We start from the raw sequence: 27175 nt of genomic DNA, 5'->3' as shown, positions 1-27175 counted from the left end.
TATTGATCTCCTATTAATTTCTATTATTGGAAATGTGCCCGATTGATTTCCTATTAATTTCTTAGTCAAAATTGTGCCTTCTTGATTTTCAATTCATTTCCTTTATTGGAAATGTGCCCTATTGATTTCCTATTAATTTCTTCTATTGGAAATGTGCCCTATTGATTTCCTATTAATTTTTTTGATTGGAATTGACCCCTATTGATTTCCAATTGATTTATTCATCAGAAATGTGCCCTGTTGATTTCTTATTAATTTTTTGGATTGGAAATGTGCCCTATTGTTTTATTATTAATTTCTTCTATTGGAAATATGCCCTATTGATTTCCTATTAATTTCTATTATTGACAATGTGCCCTATTCATTTCCTATTAATTTCTCTGTCCGAATTGGGGCTTAATGATTTCCTATCAATTAATTTTATTGGAAATGAGCCCTATTGATTTCCTATTAATTTTTTTGATTGGAATTGACCCCTATTGATTTCCAATTGATTTATTCATCAGAAATGTGCCCTGTTGATTTCTTATTAATTTTTTGGATTGGAAATGTGCCCGATTGTTTTATTATTAATTTCTTCTATTGGAAATATGCCCTATTGATTTCCTATTAATTTCTATTATTGACAATGTGCCCTATTCATTTCCTATTAATTTCTCTGTCCGAATTGGGGCTTATTGATTTCCTATCAATTAATTTTATTGGAAATGAGCCCTATTGATTTCCTATTAATTTCTTTTATTGGATATGTTCCCTATTGATTTACTACCAATTTCTTACTCAGAATTGTGGCCTATTGATTTCCTATCAATTTATTTGATTGGAAATGAGCCCTATTTATTTCCAATTAATTTCTTAGTCAAAAATGTACCCTATTGATTTCCTATCAATTTATTTCATTGGTAATGAGCCCTACTTATTTCCAATTAATTTCTGTGTCAGAAATGTGCCCTATTGATTTCTTATTAATTTTTTGGATTGGAAATGTGCCCTATTGTTTTCCTATTAATTTCTTCTATTGGAAATGTGCCCTATTGTTTTCCTATTCATTTCTATTATTGGCAATGTGTCCTATTGATTTTCTATTAATTTCTCTGCCCGAATTGGGGCCTATTGATTTCCTATCATTTTGTTTTATTGGAAATGAGCCCTATTGATTTCGTATTAATTTCTTAATCAGAATTGTGGCCTATTGATTTCCTATTAATTTCTTCTATTGGAAATGTGCCCTATTGATGTCCTATTAATTTCTTACTCAGAATTGTGGCCTATTGATTTCCTATCAATTTATTTGATTGGAAATGAGCCCTATTTATTTCCAATTAATTTCTTAGTCAGAAATGTGCCCTATTGATTTCTTATTAATTTCTTTGATTGGCAAGGTGCCCTATTGATTTCCTTTTAATTTCTTAGTCAGAAATCTGGCCTATTGATTTACTATCAATTTCTTTGATTGGAAATATGCCCTATTGATTTCCTTTTAATTTCTATTATTGGCAATGTGCCCTATTGATTTCCTATTAATTTCCCTGTCCGAATTTTTGCCTATTGATTTCCAATTAATTTCTTTTATTGAAAATGTGCCCTATAGATTTCCTATCAATTTCTTAGTCAAAAATGTGACCTATTGATTTCCAATTAATTTCTCCGTCAAAAATGTGCCCTATTGATTTCCTATTAATTTTTTTTCATGGATATGTGCCCTATTGATTTCCTATTAATTTCTTATATTCTAAATGGGCCCTATTGATTTCCTATTAATTTTTTTTATTGGAAATGAGCCCTATTCATTTCCTTTATTGAAAATGTGCCCTATTGATCTCCAATTCATTTCTTTGATTGGAAATGTGCCCTGTTGTCTTACTAATAATTTTTTACTCACAAATGTGCCCTTATTGATTTCCAATTATATTCTTTTTTTGGAAATGTGCCCTATTGATTTCCTATTAATTTCTCTAATTGGAAATGTGCCCTATTAATTTCCAATTAATTTCTTAGTCAAATTGTGCCCTATTGATCTCCTATTAATTTCTATTATTGGAAATGAGCCCTATTGATTTCGTATTAATTTCTTAATCAGAATTGTGGCCTATTGATTTCCTATTAATTTCTTCTATTGGAAATGTGCCCTATTGTTTTCCTATTCATTTCTATTATTGGAAATGTGCCCTATTGATTTCCTATTAATTTCTTAATTAGAATTGTGGCCTCTTGATTTCCTATCAATTTCTTTGAATGGAAATATACCCTATTGATTTCCTATCACTTTCTGTTATTGGCAAAGTGCACTATTGATTTCCAATTAATTTCTTAGTCAAATTGTGCCCTATTGATCTCCTATTAATTTCTATTATTGGAAATGTGCCCGATTGATTTCCTATTAATTTCTTAGTCAAAATTGTGCCTTCTTGATTTTCAATTCATTTCCTTTATTGGAAATGTGCCCTATTGATTTCCTATTAATTTCTTCTATTGGAAATGTGCCCTATTGATTTCCTATTAATTTTTTTGATTGGAATTGACCCCTATTGATTTCCAATTGATTTATTCATCAGAAATGTGCCCTGTTGATTTCTTATTAATTTTTTGGATTGGAAATGTGCCCTATTGTTTTATTATTAATTTCTTCTATTGGAAATATGCCCTATTGATTTCCTATTAATTTCTATTATTGACAATGTGCCCTATTCATTTCCTATTAATTTCTCTGTCCGAATTGGGGCTTATTGATTTCCTATCAATTAATTTTATTGGAAATGAGCCCTATTGATTTCCTATTAATTTCTTTTATTGGATATGTTCCCTATTGATTTACTACCAATTTCTTACTCAGAATTGTGGCCTATTGATTTCCTATCAATTTATTTGATTGGAAATGAGCCCTATTTATTTCCAATTAATTTCTTAGTCAAAAATGTACCCTATTGATTTCCTATCAATTTATTTCATTGGTAATGAGCCCTACTTATTTCCAATTAATTTCTTAGTCAGAAATGTGCCCTATTGATTTCTTATTAATTTTTTGGATTGGAAATGTGCCCTATTGTTTTCCTATTAATTTCTTCTATTGGAAATGTGCCCTATTGTTTTCCTATTCATTTCTATTATTGGCAATGTGTCCTATTGATTTTCTATTAATTTCTCTGCCCGAATTGGGGCCTATTGATTTCCTATCATTTTGTTTTATTGGAAATGAGCCCTATTGATTTCGTATTAATTTCTTAATCAGAATTGTGGCCTATTGATTTCCTATTAATTTCTTCTATTGGAAATGTGCCCTATTGATGTCCTATTAATTTCTTACTCAGAATTGTGGCCTATTGATTTCCTATCAATTTATTTGATTGGAAATGAGCCCTATTTATTTCCAATTAATTTCTTAGTCAGAAATGTGCCCTATTGATTTCTTATTAATTTCTTTGATTGGCAAGGTGCCCTATTGATTTCCTTTTAATTTCTTAGTCAGAAATCTGGCCTATTGATTTACTATCAATTTCTTTGATTGGAAATATGCCCTATTGATTTCCTTTTAATTTCTATTATTGGCAATGTGCCCTATTGATTTCCTATTAATTTCTCTGTCCGAATTTTTGCCTATTGATTTCCAATTAATTTCTTTTATTGAAAATGTGCCCTATAGATTTCCTATCAATTTCTTAGTCAAAAATGTGCCCTATTGATTTCCAATTAATTTCTCCGTCAAAAATGTGCCCTATTGATTTCCTATTAATTTTTTTTCATGGATATGTGCCCTATTGATTTCCTATTAATTTCTTATATTCTAAATGGGCCCTATTGATTTCCTATTAATTTTTTTTATTGGAAATGAGCCCTATTCATTTCCTTTATTGAAAATGTCCCCTATTGATCTCCAATTCATTTCTTTGATTGGAAATGTGCCCTATTGTCTTACTAATAATTTTTTACTCACAAATGTGCCCTTATTGATTTCCAATTATATTCTTTTTTTGGAAATGTGCCCAATTGATTTCCTATTAATTTCTCTAATTGGAAATGTGCCCTATTAATTTCCAATTAATTTCTTAGTCAAATTGTGCCCTATTGATCTCCTATTAATTTCTATTATTGGAAATGAGCCCTATTGATTTCGTATTAATTTCTTAATCAGAATTGTGGCCTATTGATTTCCTATTAATTTCTTCTATTGGAAATGTGCCCTATTGTTTTCCTATTCATTTCTATTATTGGAAATGTGCCCTATTGATTTCCTATTAATTTCTTAATTAGAATTGTGGCCTCTTGATTTCCTATCAATTTCTTTGAATGGAAATATACCCTATTGATTTCCTATCACTTTCTGTTATTGGCAAAGTGCACTATTGATTTCCAATTAATTTCTTAGTCAAATTGTGCCCTATTGATCTCCTATTAATTTCTATTATTGGAAAAGTGCCCGATTGATTTCCTATTAATTTCTTAGTCAAAATTGTGCCTTCTTGATTTTCAATTCATTTCCTTTATTGGAAATGTGCCCTATTGATTTCCTATTAATTTCTTCTATTGGAAATGTGCCCTATTGATTTCCTATTAATTTTTTTGATTGGAATTGACCCCTATTGATTTCCAATTGATTTATTCATCAGAAATGTGCCCTGTTGATTTCTTATTAATTTTTTGGATTGGAAATGTGCCCGATTGTTTTATTATTAATTTCTTCTATTGGAAATATGCCCTATTGATTTCCTATTAATTTCTATTATTGACAATGTGCCCTATTCATTTCCTATTAATTTCTCTGTCCGAATTGGGGCTTATTGATTTCCTATCAATTAATTTTATTGGAAATGAGCCCTATTGATTTCCTATTAATTTCTTTTATTGGATATGTTCCCTATTGATTTACTACCAATTTCTTACTCAGAATTGTGGCCTATTGATTTCCTATCAATTTATTTGATTGGAAATGAGCCCTATTTATTTCCAATTAATTTCTTAGTCAAAAATGTACCCTATTGATTTCCTATCAATTTATTTCATTGGTAATGAGCCCTACTTATTTCCAATTAATTTCTTAGTCAGAAATGTGCCCTATTGATTTCTTATTAATTTTTTGGATTGGAAATGTGCCCTATTGTTTTCCTATTAATTTCTTCTATTGGAAATGTGCCCTATTGTTTTCCTATTCATTTCTATTATTGGCAATGTGTCCTATTGATTTTCTATTAATTTCTCTGCCCGAATTGGGGCCTATTGATTTCCTATCATTTTGTTTTATTGGAAATGAGCCCTATTGATTTCGTATTAATTTCTTAATCAGAATTGTGGCCTATTGATTTCCTATTAATTTCTTCTATTGGAAATGTGCCCTATTGATGTCCTATTAAATTCTTACTCAGAATTGTGGCCTATTGATTTCCTATCAATTTATTTGATTGGAAATGAGCCCTATTTATTTCCAATTAATTTCTTAGTCAAAAATGTACCCTATTGATTTCCTATCAATTTATTTCATTGGTAATGAGCCCTACTTATTTCCAATTAATTTCTTAGTCAGAAATGTGCCCTATTGATTTCTTATTAATTTTTTGGATTGGAAATGTGCCCTATTGTTTTCCTATTAATTTCTTCTATTGGAAATGTGCCCTATTGTTTTCCTATTCATTTCTATTATTGGCAATGTGTCCTATTGATTTTCTATTAATTTCTCTGCCCGAATTGGGGCCTATTGATTTCCTATCATTTTGTTTTATTGGAAATGAGCCCTATTGATTTCGTATTAATTTCTTAATCAGAATTGTGGCCTATTGATTTCCTATTAATTTCTTCTATTGGAAATGTGCCCTATTGATGTCCTATTAATTTCTTACTCAGAATTGTGGCCTATTGATTTCCTATCAATTTATTTGATTGGAAATGAGCCCTATTTATTTCCAATTAATTTCTTAGTCAGAAATGTGCCCTATTGATTTCTTATTAATTTCTTTGATTGGCAAGGTGCCCTATTGATTTCCTTTTAATTTCTTAGTCAGAAATCTGGCCTATTGATTTACTATCAATTTCTTTGATTGGAAATATGCCCTATTGATTTCCTTTTAATTTCTATTATTGGCAATGTGCCCTATTGATTTCCTATTAATTTCCCTGTCCGAATTTTTGCCTATTGATTTCCAATTAATTTGTTTTATTGAAAATGTGCCCTATAGATTTCCTATCAATTTCTTAGTCAAAAATGTGACCTATTGATTTCCAATTAATTTCTCCGTCAAAAATGTGCCCTATTGATTTCCTATTAATTTTTTTTCATGGATATGTGCCCTATTGATTTCCTATTAATTTCTTATATTCTAAATGGGCCCTATTGATTTCCTATTAATTTTTTTTATTGGAAATGAGCCCTATTCATTTCCTTTATTGAAAATGTGCCCTATTGATCTCCAATTCATTTCTTTGATTGGAAATGTGCCCTATTGTCTTACTAATAATTTTTTACTCACAAATGTGCCCTTATTGATTTCCAATTATATTCTTTTTTTGGAAATGTGCCCTATTGATTTCCTATTAATTTCTCTAATTGGAAATGTGCCCTATTAATTTCCAATTAATTTCTTAGTCAAATTGTGCCCTATTGATCTCCTATTAATTTCTATTATTGGAAATGAGCCCTATTGATTTCGTATTAATTTCTTAATCAGAATTGTGGCCTATTGATTTCCTATTAATTTCTTCTATTGGAAATGTGCCCTATTGTTTTCCTATTCATTTCTATTATTGGAAATGTGCCCTATTGATTTCCTATTAATTTCTTAATTAGAATTGTGGCCTCTTGATTTCCTATCAATTTCTTTGAATGGAAATATACCCTATTGATTTCCTATCACTTTCTGTTATTGGCAAAGTGCACTATTGATTTCCAATTAATTTCTTAGTCAAATTGTGCCCTATTGATCTCCTATTAATTTCTATTATTGGAAATGTGCCCGATTGATTTCCTATTAATTTCTTAGTCAAAATTGTGCCTTCTTGATTTTCAATTCATTTCCTTTATTGGAAATGTGCCCTATTGATTTCCTATTAATTTCTTCTATTGGAAATGTGCCCTATTGATTTCCTATTAATTTTTTTGATTGGAATTGACCCCTATTGATTTCCAATTGATTTATTCATCAGAAATGTGCCCTGTTGATTTCTTATTAATTTTTTGGATTGGAAATGTGCCCTATTGTTTTATTATTAATTTCTTCTATTGGAAATATGCCCTATTGATTTCCTATTAATTTCTATTATTGACAATGTGCCCTATTCATTTCCTATTAATTTCTCTGTCCGAATTGGGGCTTATTGATTTCCTATCAATTAATTTTATTGGAAATGAGCCCTATTGATTTCCTATTAATTTCTTTTATTGGATATGTTCCCTATTGATTTACTACCAATTTCTTACTCAGAATTGTGGCCTATTGATTTCCTATCAATTTATTTGATTGGAAATGAGCCCTATTTATTTCCAATTAATTTCTTAGTCAAAAATGTACCCTATTGATTTCCTATCAATTTATTTCATTGGTAATGAGCCCTACTTATTTCCAATTAATTTCTTAGTCAGAAATGTGCCCTATTGATTTCTTATTAATTTTTTGGATTGGAAATGTGCCCTATTGTTTTCCTATTAATTTCTTCTATTGGAAATGTGCCCTATTTTTTTCCTATTCATTTCTATTATTGGCAATGTGTCCTATTGATTTTCTATTAATTTCTCTGCCCGAATTGGGGCCTATTGATTTCCTATCATTTTGTTTTATTGGAAATGAGCCCTATTGATTTCGTATTAATTTCTTAATCAGAATTGTGGCCTATTGATTTCCTATTAATTTCTTCTATTGGAAATGTGCCCTATTGATGTCCTATTAAATTCTTACTCAGAATTGTGGCCTATTGATTTCCTATCAATTTATTTGATTGGAAATGAGCCCTATTTATTTCCAATTAATTTCTTAGTCAGAAATGTGCCCTATTGATTTCTTATTAATTTCTTTGATTGGCAAGGTGCCCTATTGATTTCCTTTTAATTTCTTAGTCAGAAATCTGGCCTATTGATTTACTATCAATTTCTTTGATTGGAAATATGCCCTATTGATTTCCTTTTAATTTCTATTATTGGCAATGTGCCCTATTGATTTCCTATTAATTTCCCTGTCCGAATTTTTGCCTATTGATTTCCAATTAATTTCTTTTATTGAAAATGTGCCCTATAGATTTCCTATCAATTTCTTAGTCAAAAATGTGCCCTATTGATTTCCAATTAATTTCTCCGTCAAAAATGTGCCCTATTGATTTCCTATTAATTTTTTTTCATGGATATGTGCCCTATTGATTTCCTATTAATTTCTTATATTCTAAATGGCCCCTATTGATTTCCTATTAATTTTTTTTATTGGAAATGAGCCCTATTCATTTCCTTTATTGAAAATGTGCCCTATTGATCTCCAATTCATTTCTTTGATTGGAAATGTGCCCTATTGTCTTACTAATAATTTTTTACTCACAAATGTGCCCTTATTGATTTCCAATTATATTCTTTTTTTGGAAATGTGCCCTATTGATTTCCTATTAATTTCTCTAATTGGAAATGTGCCCTATTAATTTCCAATTAATTTCTTAGTCAAATTGTGCCCTATTGATCTCCTATTAATTTCTATTATTGGAAATGAGCCCTATTGATTTCGTATTAATTTCTTAATCAGAATTGTGGCCTATTGATTTCCTATTAATTTCTTCTATTGGAAATGTGCCCTATTGTTTTCCTATTCATTTCTATTATTGGAAATGTGCCCTATTGATTTCCTATTAATTTCTTAATTAGAATTGTGGCCTCTTGATTTCCTATCAATTTCTTTGAATGGAAATATACCCTATTGATTTCCTATCACTTTCTGTTATTGGAAAAGTGCCCGATTGATTTCCTATTAATTTCTTAGTCAAAATTGTGCCTTCTTGATTTTCAATTCATTTCCTTTATTGGAAATGTGCCCTATTGATTTCCTATTAATTTCTTCTATTGGAAATGTGCCCTATTGATTTCCTATTAATTTTTTTGATTGGAATTGACCCCTATTGATTTCCAATTGATTTATTCATCAGAAATGTGCCCTGTTGATTTCTTATTAATTTTTTGGATTGGAAATGTGCCCTATTGTTTTATTATTAATTTCTTCTATTGGAAATATGCCCTATTGATTTCCTATTAATTTCTATTATTGACAATGTGCCCTATTCATTTCCTATTAATTTCTCTGTCCGAATTGGGGCTTATTGATTTCCTATCAATTAATTTTATTGGAAATGAGCCCTATTGATTTCCTATTAATTTCTTTTATTGGATATGTTCCCTATTGATTTACTACCAATTTCTTACTCAGAATTGTGGCCTATTGATTTCCTATCAATTTATTTGATTGGAAATGAGCCCTATTTATTTCCAATTAATTTCTTAGTCAAAAATGTACCCTATTGATTTCCTATCAATTTATTTCATTGGTAATGAGCCCTACTTATTTCCAATTAATTTCTTAGTCAGAAATGTGCCCTATTGATTTCTTATTAATTTTTTGGATTGGAAATGTGCCCTATTGTTTTCCTATTAATTTCTTCTATTGGAAATGTGCCCTATTGTTTTCCTATTCATTTCTATTATTGGCAATGTGTCCTATTGATTTTCTATTAATTTCTCTGCCCGAATTGGGGCCTATTGATTTCCTATCATTTTGTTTTATTGGAAATGAGCCCTATTGATTTCGTATTAATTTCTTAATCAGAATTGTGGCCTATTGATTTCCTATTAATTTCTTCTATTGGAAATGTGCCCTATTGATGTCCTATTAATTTCTTACTCAGAATTGTGGCCTATTGATTTCCTATCAATTTATTTGATTGGAAATGAGCCCTATTTATTTCCAATTAATTTCTTAGTCAGAAATGTGCCCTATTGATTTCTTATTAATTTCTTTGATTGGCAAGGTGCCCTATTGATTTCCTTTTAATTTCTTAGTCAGAAATCTGGCCTATTGATTTACTATCAATTTCTTTGATTGGAAATATGCCCTATTGATTTCCTTTTAATTTCTATTATTGGCAATGTGCCCTATTGATTTCCTATTAATTTCCCTGTCCGAATTTTTGCCTATTGATTTCCAATTAATTTCTTTTATTGAAAATGTGCCCTATAGATTTCCTATCAATTTCTTAGTCAAAAATGTGACCTATTGATTTCCAATTAATTTCTCCGTCAAAAATGTGCCCTATTGATTTCCTATTAATTTTTTTTCATGGATATGTGCCCTATTGATTTCCTATTAATTTCTTATATTCTAAATGGGCCCTATTGATTTCCTATTAATTTTTTTTATTGGAAATGAGCCCTATTCATTTCCTTTATTGAAAATGTGCCCTATTGATCTCCAATTCATTTCTTTGATTGGAAATGTGCCCTGTTGTCTTACTAATAATTTTTTACTCACAAATGTGCCCTTATTGATTTCCAATTATATTCTTTTTTTGGAAATGTGCCCTATTGATTTCCTATTAATTTCTCTAATTGGAAATGTGCCCTATTAATTTCCAATTAATTTCTTAGTCAAATTGTGCCCTATTGATCTCCTATTAATTTCTATTATTGGAAATGAGCCCTATTGATTTCGTATTAATTTCTTAATCAGAATTGTGGCCTATTGATTTCCTATTAATTTCTTCTATTGGAAATGTGCCCTATTGTTTTCCTATTCATTTCTATTATTGGAAATGTGCCCTATTGATTTCCTATTAATTTCTTAATTAGAATTGTGGCCTCTTGATTTCCTATCAATTTCTTTGAATGGAAATATACCCTATTGATTTCCTATCACTTTCTGTTATTGGCAAAGTGCACTATTGATTTCCAATTAATTTCTTAGTCAAATTGTGCCCTATTGATCTCCTATTAATTTCTATTATTGGAAAAGTGCCCGATTGATTTCCTATTAATTTCTTAGTCAAAATTGTGCCTTCTTGATTTTCAATTCATTTCCTTTATTGGAAATGTGCCCTATTGATTTCCTATTAATTTCTTCTATTGGAAATGTGCCCTATTGATTTCCTATTAATTTTTTTGATTGGAATTGACCCCTATTGATTTCCAATTGATTTATTCATCAGAAATGTGCCCTGTTGATTTCTTATTAATTTTTTGGATTGGAAATGTGCCCGATTGTTTTATTATTAATTTCTTCTATTGGAAATATGCCCTATTGATTTCCTATTAATTTCTATTATTGACAATGTGCCCTATTCATTTCCTATTAATTTCTCTGTCCGAATTGGGGCTTATTGATTTCCTATCAATTAATTTTATTGGAAATGAGCCCTATTGATTTCCTATTAATTTCTTTTATTGGATATGTTCCCTATTGATTTACTACCAATTTCTTACTCAGAATTGTGGCCTATTGATTTCCTATCAATTTATTTGATTGGAAATGAGCCCTATTTATTTCCAATTAATTTCTTAGTCAAAAATGTACCCTATTGATTTCCTATCAATTTATTTCATTGGTAATGAGCCCTACTTATTTCCAATTAATTTCTTAGTCAGAAATGTGCCCTATTGATTTCTTATTAATTTTTTGGATTGGAAATGTGCCCTATTGTTTTCCTATTAATTTCTTCTATTGGAAATGTGCCCTATTGTTTTCCTATTCATTTCTATTATTGGCAATGTGTCCTATTGATTTTCTATTAATTTCTCTGCCCGAATTGGGGCCTATTGATTTCCTATCATTTTGTTTTATTGGAAATGAGCCCTATTGATTTCGTATTAATTTCTTAATCAGAATTGTGGCCTATTGATTTCCTATTAATTTCTTCTATTGGAAATGTGCCCTATTGATGTCCTATTAAATTCTTACTCAGAATTGTGGCCTATTGATTTCCTATCAATTTATTTGATTGGAAATGAGCCCTATTTATTTCCAATTAATTTCTTAGTCAAAAATGTACCCTATTGATTTCCTATCAATTTATTTCATTGGTAATGAGCCCTACTTATTTCCAATTAATTTCTTAGTCAGAAATGTGCCCTATTGATTTCTTATTAATTTTTTGGATTGGAAATGTGCCCTATTGTTTTCCTATTAATTTCTTCTATTGGAAATGTGCCCTATTGTTTTCCTATTCATTTCTATTATTGGCAATGTGTCCTATTGATTTTCTATTAATTTCTCTGCCCGAATTGGGGCCTATTGATTTCCTATCATTTTGTTTTATTGGAAATGAGCCCTATTGATTTCGTATTAATTTCTTAATCAGAATTGTGGCCTATTGATTTCCTATTAATTTCTTCTATTGGAAATGTGCCCTATTGATGTCCTATTAATTTCTTACTCAGAATTGTGGCCTATTGATTTCCTATCAATTTATTTGATTGGAAATGAGCCCTATTTATTTCCAATTAATTTCTTAGTCAGAAATGTGCCCTATTGATTTCTTATTAATTTCTTTGATTGGCAAGGTGCCCTATTGATTTCCTTTTAATTTCTTAGTCAGAAATCTGGCCTATTGATTTACTATCAATTTCTTTGATTGGAAATATGCCCTATTGATTTCCTTTTAATTTCTATTATTGGCAATGTGCCCTATTGATTTCCTATTAATTTCCCTGTCCGAATTTTTGCCTATTGATTTCCAATTAATTTCTTTTATTGAAAATGTGCCCTATAGATTTCCTATCAATTTCTTAGTCAAAAATGTGACCTATTGATTTCCAATTAATTTCTCCGTCAAAAATGTGCCCTATTGATTTCCTATTAATTTTTTTTCATGGATATGTGCCCTATTGATTTCCTATTAATTTCTTATATTCTAAATGGGCCCTATTGATTTCCTATTAATTTTTTTTATTGGAAATGAGCCCTATTCATTTCCTTTATTGAAAATGTGCCCTATTGATCTCCAATTCATTTCTTTGATTGGAAATGTGCCCTATTGTCTTACTAATAATTTTTTACTCACAAATGTGCCCTTATTGATTTCCAATTATATTCTTTTTTTGGAAATGTGCCCTATTGATTTCCTATTAATTTCTCTAATTGGAAATGTGCCCTATTAATTTCCAATTAATTTCTTAGTCAAATTGTGCCCTATTGATCTCCTATTAATTTCTATTATTGGAAATGAGCCCTATTGATTTCGTATTAATTTCTTAATCAGAATTGTGGCCTATTGATTTCCTATTAATTTCTTCTATTGGAAATGTGCCCTATTGTTTTCCTATTCATTTCTATTATTGGAAATGTGCCCTATTGATTTCCTATTAATTTCTTAATTAGAATTGTGGCCTCTTGATTTCCTATCAATTTCTTTGAATGGAAATATACCCTATTGATTTCCTATCACTTTCTGTTATTGGCAAAGTGCACTATTGATTTCCAATTAATTTCTTAGTCAAATTGTGCCCTATTGATCTCCTATTAATTTCTATTATTGGAAATGTGCCCGATTGATTTCCTATTAATTTCTTAGTCAAAATTGTGCCTTCTTGATTTTCAATTCATTTCCTTTATTGGAAATGTGCCCTATTGATTTCCTATTAATTTCTTCTATTGGAAATGTGCCCTATTGATTTCCTATTAATTTTTTTGATTGGAAATGACCCCTATTGATTTCCAATTGATTTATTCATCAGAAATGTGCCCTGTTGATTTCTTATTAATTTTTTGGATTGGAAATGTGCCCTATTGTTTTATTATTAATTTCTTTAATTGGAAATGTGCCCTATTGATTTCCTATTCATTTCTTAGTCAAAATTGCACCCTCTTGATTTCGTATTAATTTCTTTATTTGGAAATGTGCCCTATTAATTTCCAATTAATTTCTTAGTCAAATATGTGCCCTATTGATTTCCTATTAATTTCTATTATTGGAAATGTGCCCTATTGATTTCCTATTAATTTCCTAATTAGAATTGTGGCCTCTTGAGTTCCTATCAATTTCTTTGATTGGAAATAGGCCCTATTGATTTCCTATGACTTTCTGTTATTGGCAAAGTGCCCTATTGATTTCCTATAAATTTCTATTATTGGAAATATGTCCAATTGATTTCCTATTAATTTCCCTGTCCGAATTGGGGCCTATTGATTTCCAATTAATTTCTTTTATTGGAAATAAGCCCTATAGATTTCCTATCAACTTCGTTTATTGGATATATTCCCTATTGATTTCCTATCATTTTCTTAGTCATACGTTTGTCCAATTCATTCCTATCAATTTATTTGATTGGAAATGAGCCCTGTTTATTTCCAATTAATTTCTTAGTCAGAAATGTGCCCTATTGATTTCTTATTAATTTCTTTGATTGGCAAGGTGCCCTATTGATTTCCTTTTAATTTCTTAGTCAGAAATCTGGCCTATTGATTCCGTATCAATTTCTTTGATTGGAATTGTGCCCTGTTGTTTTCCTATTCATTTCTTCTACTGGAAATATGTCCTATTGATTTCCTATTAATTTCTCTGTCCGAATTTTTGCCTATTGATTTCCAATTAATTTCTTTTATTGAAAATGTGCCCTATAGATTTCCTATCAATTTCTTAGTCAAAAATGTGACCTATTGATTTCCTAATAATTTCTTTGATTGGCAATGTGCCCTATTCATTACCTATTCATTTCCTGTATTGGAAATGTTCCCTATTGATTTCCAATTAATTTCTCCGTCAAAAATGTGCCCTATTTATTTCCTATTAATTTTTTTTCATGGATATGTGCCCTATTGATTTCCTATTAATTTCTTATATTCTAAATGGGCCCTATTGATTTCCTATTAATTTTTTTTATTGGAAATGAGCCCTATTCATTTCCTTTATTGAAAATGTCCCCTATTGATCTCCAATTCATTTCTTTGATTGGAAATGTGCCCAATTGTCTTACTAATAATTTTTTACTCACAAATGTGCCCTTATTGATTTCCAATTATATTCTTTTTTTGGAAATGTGCCCTATTGATTTCCTATTAATTTCTCTAATTGGAAATGTGCCCTATTAATTTCCAATTAATTTCTTAGTCAAATTGTGCCCTATTGATCTCCTATTAATTTCTATTATTGGAAATGTGCCCTATTGATTTCCTATTAATTTCTTAATTAGAATTGTGGCCTCTTGATTTCCTATCAATGTCTTTGAATGGAAATATACCCTATTGACTTCCTATCACTTTCTGTTATTGGCAAAGTGCCCTATTGATTTCCAATTAATTTCTTAGTCAAATTGTGCCCTATTGATCTCCTATTAATTTCTATTATTGGAAATGTGCCCGATTGATTTCCTATTAATTTCTTAGTCAAAATTGTGCCTTCTTGATTTTCAATTCATTTCCTTTATTGGAAATGTGCCCTATTGATTTCCTATTAATTTCTTCTATTGGAAATGTGCCCTATTGATTTCCTATTAATTTTTTGGATTGGAAATGTGCCCTATTGTTTTATTATTAATTTCTTCTATTGGAAATGTGCCCTATTGATTTCCTATTCATTTCTTAGTCAAAATTGCACCCTCTTGATTTCGTATTAATTTCTTTAATTGGAAATGTGCCCTATTAATTTCCAATTAATTTCTTAGTCAAATATGCGCCCTATTGATTTCCTATTAATTTCTATTATTGGAAATGTGCCCTATTGATTTCCTATTAATTTCCTAATTAGAATTGTGGCCTATTGAGTTCCTATCAATTTCTTTGATTGGAAATAGGCCCTATTGATTTCCTATGACTTTCTGTTATTGGCAAAGTGCCCTATTGATTTCCAATTAATTTCTTAGTCAAATTGTGCCCTATTGATCTCCTATTAATTTCTATTATTAGCAATGTGCCCTATTGATTTCCTATTAATTTCTCTGTCCGAATTGGGGCCTATTGATTTCCTATTAATTTCCTTTATTGGAAATGAGCCCTCTTGATTTTCAATTCATTTCCTTTATTGGAAATGTGGCCTATTGATTTCCTATTAATTTCTTCTATTGCAAATGTGCCATATTGACTTCCTATTAGTTTATTCCAGTGGAAATGTGCCCTATTGATTTCCTAATAATTCTTTTTATTGGAAATGTTCCCTATTGATTTACAAGTAATTTCTTACTCAGAATTGTGGCCTATTGATTTCCTATATATTTATTTGATTGGAAATGTGCCCTATAAATTTCCTATTAAGTTCTCAATCAGAATTGTGGCCTATTGATTTCCTATCAATTTGATTGGAAATATGCTCTATTTATTTCCTATTAATTTCTATTAATGGCAATGTCCCCTATTGATTTCCTATTAATTTCTCTATCCGAATTAGGGGCTATTCATTTCCTATCAATTTCTTTTATTGGAAATGAGCCCTATTGATTTCCTATTAATTTCATTTTTGGATATGTTCCCTACTGATTTACAATTAATTTCTTAGTCAGAATTGTGGCCTATTGATTTCCTATCAATTTCTTTGATTGGAAATATGCCCTGTTGATTTCCTATTAATTTCTATTATTGGCAAAGTGCCCGATTGATTTCCTATTAGTTTCTCTGTCCGAATTGGGGCCTATTGATTTCCTATTCATTTATTTGATTGGAAATTAGCCCTATTTATTTCCAATTAATTTCTTAGAAATGTGCCCTATTGATTTCGTATTAATTTCTTTGATTGGCAAGGAGCCTTATTGATTTTCTATTAATTTCTTAGTCAGAATTGTGGCCTATTGATTCCCTATCAATTTCTTTGATTGGAAATATGCCCTATTGATTTCCTATTCGTTTCCTTTTTTGAAATGTGCCGTATTGATTACCAATTAATTCCTAAGTCAAAAATGTGCCCTATTGATTTCCTATTAATTTTTTGGATTGGAAATATGCCCTATTAATTTCCTATCAATTTCTATTATTGGCAAATTGCCCTATTGATTTCCTATTAATTTCTCTGTCCGAATTGGGGCCTATTGGTTTCCTATCAATTTCTTTTATTGGAAATGAGCCCTATTGCTTTCCTATTAATTTCTCAGTCATAAGTTTGTCCTATTGATTTTCTATTAATTCCTTTTATTAGATATGTGCCTTATTGATTTTCTATTAATTTCTTAGTCAGAATTGTGGCCTATATATTTCCTATCAGTTTATTTGATTGGAAATGTGCCCTATTTATTTCCAATTAATGTCTTAGTGATAAATGTGCCCTATTGATTTCCTATTAATTTCTTTGATTGGCAGTGTGCCCTATTGATTTCCTATTATTTGATTGGAAATGTTCCCTATTGATTTCCAAGTAATTTCTTGGTCAAAAATGTGCCCTATTATTTTCCTATTAATTTCTTTTATTGGATATGTGCCCTATTGATTTCCTATTAATTTCTTTTATTGGAAATGCGCCCTATTAATTTCCTATTTATTTCTTAGTCAAAAATGTGCCCTTTTGATTTCCTATTAATTTCTTTATTGGAAATATGCCCTTTTTATTTCCTATTAATTTCTTTTATTGGCAATGTGCCCTATTGATTTCCTATTAATTTCTTAGTCCAAAATGTGCCCTCTTGATTTCTTTTTTATTTATTTGAGTGGAAATGTGCCGTATTGATTTCCCATTAGTTTATTTTATTGGAAATGTAGCCTATTAATTTCCTATTAATTTCTTTTATTGGAAATGTGTCGTATTGATTTGCCATTAATTTCTTTTCTTGGACATGTGTCCTATTGATTTGCTATTAATTTCTTTTATTCTAACTGTGCCCTATTGATTTCCTCTTAATTTCCCTTTTTGGAAGTGTGCCCTATTGATTTAGTATTTCTGTCTTTCAGTCAGAAATGTAGCTTGTGAATGGATCTGCAGGAGAAGGAAAGGCGCCCATGCGGGAGGGAAACTCCTGCCGCCGGGACAGTGACTGTGTCCTACCTGGCATCTCAGCGGGGCTGCCAGCAGCCGGAACCCAACAGGTTCTGTGCCTGGTCCGGTCCTGCAATTCCCCCAGGAACCCCAACATCAAACACAGAACCACGGCCACCCCAAATCCGGGCGAGAGTGACAGAGAACCTGCAGTGTGTGTAGGAATGATAGAAATCCTGTGTGAGTGGGAATAACAGCAAAAATCCTGATTGTGTTTGTTGGAGTGACAGAAATCCTGATTGTATGTGTGGGAATAACAGCAAAAATCCTGATTGTGTTTGTTGGAGTGACAGAAATCCTGATTGTGTGTGTGGAAATTACAGAAATCTTGGTGTGTGTGTGGGAGTGACAGAAATCCCGATTGTATGTGTGGGAATAACAGCAAAAATCCTGATTGTGTGTGTGGGAGTGACAGAAATCCTGACTGTGTGTGTGTGGGAATGACAGAAATCTTGGTGTGTGTGGGGGAATGACAGAAATCCTGATTGTGTGTGTGGGAATGACAGAAATCCATACTGTGTGTGTGGGAATGACAGAAATCCTGGTGTGTGTGTGGGAATGACAGAAATCCTGACTGTGTGTGTGGGAATGACAGAAATCCTGGTGTGTGTGTGGGAATGACAGAAATCTTGACTGTGTGGGAATGACAGAAATCCTGATTGTGTGTGTGGGAATGACAGAAATCCTGACTGTGTGTGTGGGAATGACAGAAATCCTGATTGTGGGAATGACAGAAATCCTGATTGTGTGTGTGGGAATGACAGAAATCCTGACTGTGTGTGTGGGAATGACAGAAATCTTGACTGTCTGTGTGGGAATGACAGAAATCCTGATTGTGGGAATGACAGAAATCCTGTCTGTGTGTGGGAATGACAGAAATCTTGACTGTCTGTGTGGGAATGACAGAAATCCTGATTGTGTGTGTGGGAATGACAGAAATCCTGTCTGTGTGGGAATGACAGAAATCCTGACTGTGTGTGTGGGAATGACAGAAATCTTGACTGTCTGTGTGGGAATGACAGAAATCCTGATTGTGGGAATGACAGAAATCCTGATTGTGTGTGTGGGAATGACAGAAATCCTGATTGTGGGAATGACAGAAATCTTGACTGTCTGTGTGGGAATGACAGAAATCCTGATTGTGTGTGTGGGAATGACAGAAATCCTGATTGTGGGAATGACAGAAATCTTGACTGTCTGTGTGGGAATGACAGAAATCCTGATTGTGTGTGTGGGAATGACAGAAATCCTGTCTGTGTGGGAATGACAGAAATCCTGTCTGTGTGGGAATGACAGAAATCCTGATTGTGTGTGTGGGAATGACAGAAATCCTGTCTGTGTGGGAATGACAGAAATCCTGACTGTGTGTGCGGGAATGACAGAAATCTTGACTGTCTGTGTGGGAATGACAGAAATCCTGATTGTGGGAATGACAGAAATCCTGATTGTGTGTGTGGGAATGACAGAAATCTTGACTGTCTGTGTGGGAATGACAGAAATCCTGATTGTGTGTGTAGGAATGACAGAAATCCTGTGTTTGTGGGAATGACAGAAATTCTGATTGTGTGTGTAGGAATGACAGAAATCCTGATTGTGTGTGTAGGAATGACAGAAATCCTGGTGTGTGTATGGGAATGACAGAAATCCTGTTGTGTTTGTGGGAGTAACAGAAAACCTGATCAGTATTTTGTGGAATAACATAAAATCCTGATATGTGTTTTGTGGGAATAACAGAAAATCCTGATCAGTGTTTTGTGGGAATAACAGAAATCGTGATTTTGTTTTGTGGGAGTAACAGAAAATCCTGATATGTGTTTTCTGGGAATAACAGAAAATCCTGATCAGTGTTTTGTGGGAATAACAGAAATCGTGATTTTGTTTTGTGGGAGTAACAGAAAATCCTGATATGTGTTTTGTAGGAATAAAAGAGCAAAGGAACTCCAAGCTTACTTAAACTGGCCATCTAAAACCCAACGTGTTTTGTGGGAATAACAGAAATCCTGATGTGTGTTTCGTGGGAATAACAGAGAAAAAAAATGATCTGTGTTTGGTGGAAATCACAGAAATCTGGATGTGTGTTTTGTGGGAATAACACTGCAAAATCCTGTGTTTTGTCGGAATAACAGAAAACCTGATGCGTGTTTTGTGGGAATAACAGAGCAAAATCCTGATTGTTTTGTGCAATAACAGCGAAGAAACTCCAAGCTTACTTGCACTGGTATCTAAAACCTGATGTGTGTTCTGTGGGAATAAACAAAGGAACTCTGAGCTTACTTGCACTGGACATTTGAAACCTGATGTGTGTTTTGTGGGAATAACAGAAAACATGATGTGTGTTTTGTGAGAATAAACAAAGAAACTCCAAGCTTACTTGCAGTGGCATCTGAAACTCTCAGCGGGGCTGGCAACGCTCAGTGGAACACGTGAGCCTCAGTTCCTGCAGTAAGAAAATCCGGCCTGGCAAAAGTCAGGAGTTTTATTTACAAATCCAGCAGCAGGAGCAGCAGCAGGAGCAGGAGCAGAGCAGGAGCAGGCTGCAGCTGAAAGCAATGATTTATTGGGAATGGCAGCAGACCCGGGGACAGCGCCTGGCACTGCCCAGACCATCATCCGGGAACGGAGAGCAGCGCAGCCGGGCCAGGCCACGCGGCGCCGCTCCTCTAGTGGCTCTCTCCCTTCTTGCCCACTACCTGCAGGAGGAAAAGCAGCGGTGAAGGGGCAGGGCCGCTGGGCAGAGCTCCGGGAGCCAGGACAGCCGCGGGCTCCCGGCTGGGAAAGACCCTGGCTGGGCTGGGCTCAGCCAGGCCGGGCTCAGGGCAGCGCTCAGTCCAACAGGAACAGCCCAGCGCAGCTCCAGCTTGGGCCAGGGCACCAGGAGCAACTCAGCTGCCAGCAACACTCCTCCCCACTAAGTTCCTTTTCTTCCTACCCAAAATTCACCTTTTTCCCCCCCAAAAATGCCTATTTTTCACCCAGATATTCAAAATTTCCCCCCACAAATGTCGCCTTTTCCTCAAAATTGCCTTTTTTTACCCCCCAAAATTCCCATTTTTTGTACCATAAATATTGCAGCAGTTTTTTTTAAGTAAGACTTTTTACAACGAAGTTGCCAAAAGAGAGTCCCAAAATCAAGAAGTGAATGTCACAGCAATTAAAAAAGATGCTGCCTTTGGTGTGTATAACCTCCAGCCCCTCAGTTGACACCATTTCCTTTTACCAGGCTGATGACTGAACGTTGTGGATAGCTCAGGAACATGCAGGACAGAGGCAGACACCCCCCCAGGTGCCCTGAGTGTGGAACTGTGTCCCCCCAGGTGTCTGTCCCCCCACCCAGCCCAGAGCAGGCTCCAGCTGCTCCCCAGGGGTTAGCAAGGGACTCACTCGTTTGAAGTCGTTCATGTTGGTGGCCTGCACCGGAGTGCCAATAAATGTGAAATACGTGATTCGTGTCGTCTCCTCGTCACCATGATTGGACTGGACAAACAACTGCAAAGGGAAACAGCCAAAAAAAGGACTTTAACTTCATCCTGCATCGGTACCTACAGCATCAGCTGCTCCAGGTGTGAAGTGTCCAAGTGAAAGCTTGCTCCCCATCACAAAGGTGTCTCTCTGTCCTCTCATTTCAGCAGTTCTGTCGAGAACACTGCTGTTTCCCTGGCAGCTGGCTAAAGCCCCCAGCTGGCACTTCCCAGCTCCCAGCCCAGCAGGAGCAAAGCAGCCCCAGCTCTGGGCAGACCCCCCAGCTCCGGGCCGCCGTGGCAGCGCAGGCACTCACAGTGACGCTGTTGACGTTCTGGAACTTGACGTAGCGCAGCTGCACGATGCCATCCTCCCGGATGTCCTCCGGGCCCAGCTGCAGCGCCTGCGTGGGCTCGCTGCGCTCTGCCTCCTCGAAGTCCATGGAGCGCGGCAGGTTGGTGAAGATCTTGATGCCCTTGGGCCCCTGCCCTGGGACAGGGAGAGAGCAGAGTGAGGGACAGGCCCAGGGAAGGAATGGCAGAGTCCGTTTTGCAGGAAATGGCAGGGCACAGTGCAGGCTGGCACAGTTAAAGGGCATGGGGAACCTGTGAGGGAGCCTCCCTTCGGCCTGCACGCGCATCCAGTGTGCCTCTGCAGCTACCGAACCACAAACACTTTCTTGGGGTGTCAAACTGCACTGAACACTTCTACTTGTGCATGAAACTACAGTGCATACTTCTACTTCAGTATCAAACCAAAATAAACACTTTCTTTGTGTATCAACCTACAGTAAATATTTCTATTTGTGTATCAAACTACAGTAAATACTTCCTTTGTGTATCAACCTACAGTAAATATTTCTACTTGGGCACCAAACTACAGTAAACACTTGGTGTGTCAAATTGCAGTAAACATTTTGTGTATCAAACGACAGTAAAGATTTTTATTTGTGTATCAACCTATAGTAAAAATTTCTATTTGTGTATCAAACTACAGTAAATACTTTTATTTGTGTTTCATTGTGTATAAAACTACAATAAATAATTTGTGTCTCAATCTATAATAAATACTTCTATGTGTGCATCAATCCATAATAAATATTTGTTGTAGTTTGTATATCAAACTACAACAAATACATCTGTATCACTCTATAATAAATATTCCTGTTTGTGTATAATCTATAATAAATACTTCTATGTGTGCATCAATCTATAATAAATACTTTGGTTTGTGTATCAAACAACAATATTTCTATTTGTGTATAGTCTGTAATAAATACTTCTATATGTGTGTAATCTATAATAAATACTTATATGTGTGTATTAAGCTGTAAATACCTCTATTGGTGTATCAATCTATAAGAAATATTTCTATGTGTGTATCAGTCTATAATAAATACTTCTATTTGTGTACCAAAGTACTATATAAATTGTGTATCAAATGACAATACATACATCTCTATCAAACTACAATAAATATTTCTACTTATGTGTCCATCTATAATAAATATTTCTAAGTGTGTATTGATCTATAATAAACTTATATGTGTGCATCAATCTATAAGAACTACTTATACGTGTGTATCAATCAATAAGAAATACTTCTCTGTGTGTATCAATCTATAATGATTATTTCTATGTGTGTATCAATCTATAATAAATATTTCACTGTGTGGATCAATCTGGAATACTTCTGTGTGTACATCAAACTGCAATGAATACTTGTGTACCTATCTATGATAACTATTTCTGTGTGTATCAAACCACAATAAATATTTATATTTGTTATCAATCTATAACAAATATCTCGATGTGTGTACCAATCTATAATAACCATTTCTACGTGTGTCTCAATCTATAAAGAATACTTCTGTGTGTGTATCAATCTATAATAAATATCTCTCTGTGTATTGATCTATAATAAATACTTACATGTGTGTATCAAACTATAAGAAATACTTTGTGTATTAATCTATAATAAATGCTTCTATGTATCAATTTATAACAAATATTTCTTTGTGTGTACCAATATATAATAAATACTTCTCTGTGTGTATCAATCTATAAATATTTCTATGTGTGTATCAATTTATAACAAATATTTCTATGTATGTATCAATCTATAATGAATACTTCTGTGTGTGTGTATCAATCTATAATAGATATTTCTCTGTGTGTACCAATCTCTAATAATTATTTCTATGTGTGTACCAATCTATAATAAATATTTCTTTGTGTGCATCAATGTATAATAAATATTTATATGTGTATATCAATCGATAATAAATACTTCTGTTTGTGCATCAGCCTATAATAAATATTTCTATTTATATAACAATCGATAATAAATATTTTTATGTGTGTATCAATCTACAGTACATATTTATATGTATGTATCAATCTATAATAAATATTTCTATGTGTGCATCAATCTATAATAAATACTTCTGTGTGTGTATCGATCCATAATAAATACTTCTATGTGTGTATCAAACTATAATAAATACTTTGTGCATCAATCTACAATACTTAGGTGTGTACAGCAAACTACAATAAGTACTTCCATTTGCGTATCAATCTATAATAAATATTTCTGTGTGCGTACCAATCTATAATAAATATTTCTTTGTGTTTACCAATCTATAATAAATACTTCTGTGTGTGTATTGATCTATAATAAATATTTCTGTGTGTACCAGTCTGTAATAAATATTTCTGTGTGTACCAATTGATAATAAATATTTCTCTGTGTGTATCAGTCTATAGTAACTATTTCTATGTGTGTATCGATCTATAACCACTTTGACTTGTGTATCACACTGTAGTGTTTGCCCATCAGTCAGTAAGAAGTAACTCCACCTGCAGCACTCACCGTTGTCTGGCCCCTGAAGTTTCATAGAGTACAGCTTGACAGGCTGGCTAAAAGCTACAGTGATGAGCAGCTGTGGGGGGAAGCGAGCACAGTTACACACGGGTGTCACACAGTTGCACACCCAGCACACGGGGCTGGGCAGCCCTGGAACACAGCAACAAATGCTGTGCTCACTGCCCCTGAGCGCACTCTGGCCCTTTCCCCCCAGCTCACACTCCTGTGCCAGGCCACGCTCAGTGGGGAAAGCGCGGGCACCCCCAGCCGTGTACCCAGGCCTCCTGCGGGCTGCCAGCCTGGTGGGAGCACATCCCGGGATCACAGCAATCCCTGGAGCTGTGGCAGCACAGCCCTGCAGGAGAACACCCCGGGAATGCAGCAATCCCTGCAGCTGTGGCAGCACACCTGCTCGTCGCAGTCGGACTCCAGGTAGGAGGAGTCCTTGCGCAGGCAGTTCTCGAAGCCATGCTCGTCGCTCTCATTGAGGCACTCGCAGCCAGCCTTGTTGATGAAGGGCAGCAGATCCATCTGGGGACAGAGAGCACAGCTGCTCACAGCTGGGACAGCACAAAATTCATTTCAATGACTAGGGACATTCTTCATCCTTAATAACCACGTATATGTCAATATTTACATTTTTTCTGGAAAATAAAGCCCAGACAAATTATTTTCTTGGGCAGCTTTGCCTAAAATCCAACTCTTTGACTTCAAGCACATTTGAAAACCAGGGTTTTTTAACACCTGAGCTGCACGAGCACTCCAACAAAGCTCTGGGGAGATACTCACGTATCCTTTGGGAATGTCTGTGTCTTCGCTGTTGCCGGGATCGTTCTCCAGGTGCTGTTTGATTTTGTCTTCCAGGCCCACAGCATCTGCTCCCTGGTACTGGTCGATCCGCACCTTGTTCCGGAAGAACAGGAAGGTGGGCGTTGCTGAGATGTTGTTGGTGGCAGCCGTGCCCTGGGAGCAGACACCAGACTCCATTCAGTGCTTTAGGTCAGTCCCACTGCACCACTGGCAGCCAACTAGCCCCACTTCTTCACGTTTGCCTTTAATTCCCACTAGCTAAACCCACCAATAAATGCACATGCTCATGTTTGCCTTTACCTCCCACAAGTGCTGTGTTCCATGGCTAAAATATTATTTTAGCAGGGGCTGGGAACCAACAAATCAATGAATAACTGCACTTTTACACTGCTCAAAGGAAGGGCAGCACAGTGGCACTGCAGGAATATTTCCTCCTAGGAGGGATTTGTTTTCCCAGTTTGGGAGAAGTCACTGTCACAGCTCCTGTGCTGCAGCAGGCACGGCGAGAGGCATGGACACTGCTGGAGCCTTTCCCAGCTCCCCATTCCCTGGTTTTCCTCTCCCATCCTGCTCAGGACACCACTGCAGCCTTTCCCTCCCTGTTCCCTGGCTCCCCAGCAGCAGGAGGCCCTGGAGCCCACACCTGGCACTGGTGCACGTCCACCTCCAGGAATGTTGCCTGAGGGTATTTGTTACTCAGAGCGCTGAAGGCGGGTGCGATCCGCAGGCAAGGGCCGCACCTGTGGGAAAAGTGACACTTCCACTTAATTCCACTTTTGGTTCCTTTTCCAGTGCCTGCCCCAAACGGAACCAGAACGTTCCTCTCTTCCTGATACCCTGCTGTAAAAACAGCCTCTCTACCTGCAGCCAGCTGGGGATACAATGCAAGGTGACATTTGGGAATCTGCAATTTATTGCCTTTATTTGCAACATTTTTACCACAGACCTGCTCAACAAAGTGTGACAAAGGAGGGCAAAATGAGCAAAAAAAATACTATTAACAAAAAAATACTATCATTAGTTCATGCCACCTCCTTGGAAAAAAATTATATTCACACATAACTTAAATGTTTAATGGTCAACATGTATCAAAGCTTCATGGATTATAAAATTGTTCCCACAATAAATCTCATTTACACCTGAACCAGTTATTCTCATATTTATTTGGTTCTGAGAGGACATAGCTGGTTTCTTTTAATTTATTTGCATTGCCTCATACGAAAATTAGTATCTTTTACTTATTCTGCGTCAGCAAAAATGTATGAAGTGCTCAGCTGCACCAATTCCTGTAAAGGGAGTTTCTCACTGGGAAAGGGAAAAGAAAAGTGAAATAAAAAACCCCGACATAGAAATTGGCAAAAAAAACCCCACAACTAAGAGGCAGCAGCCAAAAAAATAATGAGGTGCCCTATGAACCCCCAAATCCCCGGGATTATCACTATTCTCCCCAGTTTCACAGATTAAAGGGAATGATTCAGATATGTAGGTTCATTTGGTGACAAATTCATCCCGATTTCACCACAGCTGCACCTCCCTGCTGAGGACGGAAAAGAGAAAATCCACTTATCGTGGGCAAATGGGGTACGGATGCAGCCAAGTTTTATGGGGCAAAAGGTGTTTTTCCAAGTTTTAAGGTGTTTTTAGTGCTGTCCGTGCCTCGCTTCCGTCATTTTCGTGCCCTTTAAGGGGCTGTAAACCAGCGCAGCCCCTGCTCCCTCAGAGCGCCGGAGGGCTGGCGGGGCGCGGGCGGCGGGCTCGGCGGGAAGAACGGGAATTTATTCCGGGAGCTGGGAACGGGGTGCTAAAAATCACACAACTTCTAAAGGCGCCGATGCCGAGACCGCCCTGACGCGTTACGGAGCGCTCCTCACGCCGCGAGCCGCGCCGGAGAACCCCAATAAAAGCACGGGAACAGCGGAGCCCTTCCCGGGAGCCTGAGCCGCACGCCGCCCTCACTCACCCCCTCATGGTGAACTTCACCACGGCCAGGCGGGAGCCGGCGGCGCTCAGCTCGGGCTGGAACTCGGTGTCGTTGGCGATCACCTTGACGCCCGCCATGGCCGCGGGCCCGGTGGCGGTGCCGGGTGCGATGTGCAGCGTCACGGCGGGCAGGCCGCCCGGCATGCACCGCTGGGGCCGCACGGGCGCAGGC

At 34.9% G+C, this 27175-nt stretch overlaps 1 protein-coding gene across 1 annotated transcript; it reads right to left on the bottom strand.

The window, feature by feature from the left end:
• Positions 1–20347: 20347 nt before the first annotated feature.
• On the bottom strand, positions 20348–27153 carry TXNL1 (thioredoxin like 1). Its single transcript, XM_021554994.2, has 8 exons — positions 26984–27153; positions 25667–25763; positions 25003–25176; positions 24622–24744; positions 24220–24289; positions 21665–21837; positions 21271–21375; positions 20348–20579 (listed from the first exon to the last, which is right to left on the bottom strand). The coding sequence occupies exons 1-8, from the start codon at positions 27145–27147 to the stop codon at positions 20550–20552; spliced, it is 936 nt and encodes a 311-aa protein (XP_021410669.1). The 5' UTR covers positions 27148–27153; the 3' UTR covers positions 20348–20549.
• Between the last annotated feature and the right edge of the window lie 22 nt (positions 27154–27175).

Source organism: Lonchura striata, chromosome Z, assembly GCF_046129695.1.
Source record: "Lonchura striata isolate bLonStr1 chromosome Z, bLonStr1.mat, whole genome shotgun sequence".
NCBI classification, from domain to species: domain Eukaryota; kingdom Metazoa; phylum Chordata; class Aves; order Passeriformes; family Estrildidae; genus Lonchura; species Lonchura striata.
Note: the sequence above shows the minus strand (reverse complement) of the source record. Positions and strands in the feature narration are given on the sequence as shown.

What these genes read in the sequence shown, in the direction of transcription:
- TXNL1 (XM_021554994.2), bottom strand. Translation starts at nt 27,147, where the DNA reads ATGCCGGGCGGCCTGCCCGCCGTGACGCTGCACATCGCACCCGGCACC. An exon ending in GTGAAGTTCACCATGAGGGG is followed by an intron (nt 25,764 to 26,983) that starts GTGAGTGAGGGC and finishes CTTTTCCCACAG; the next exon opens with GTGCGGCCCTTGCCTGCGGA. An exon ending in AGTCCGACTGCGACGAGCAG is followed by an intron (nt 24,290 to 24,621) that starts GTGTGCTGCCAC and finishes TTCCCCCCACAG; the next exon opens with CTGCTCATCACTGTAGCTTT.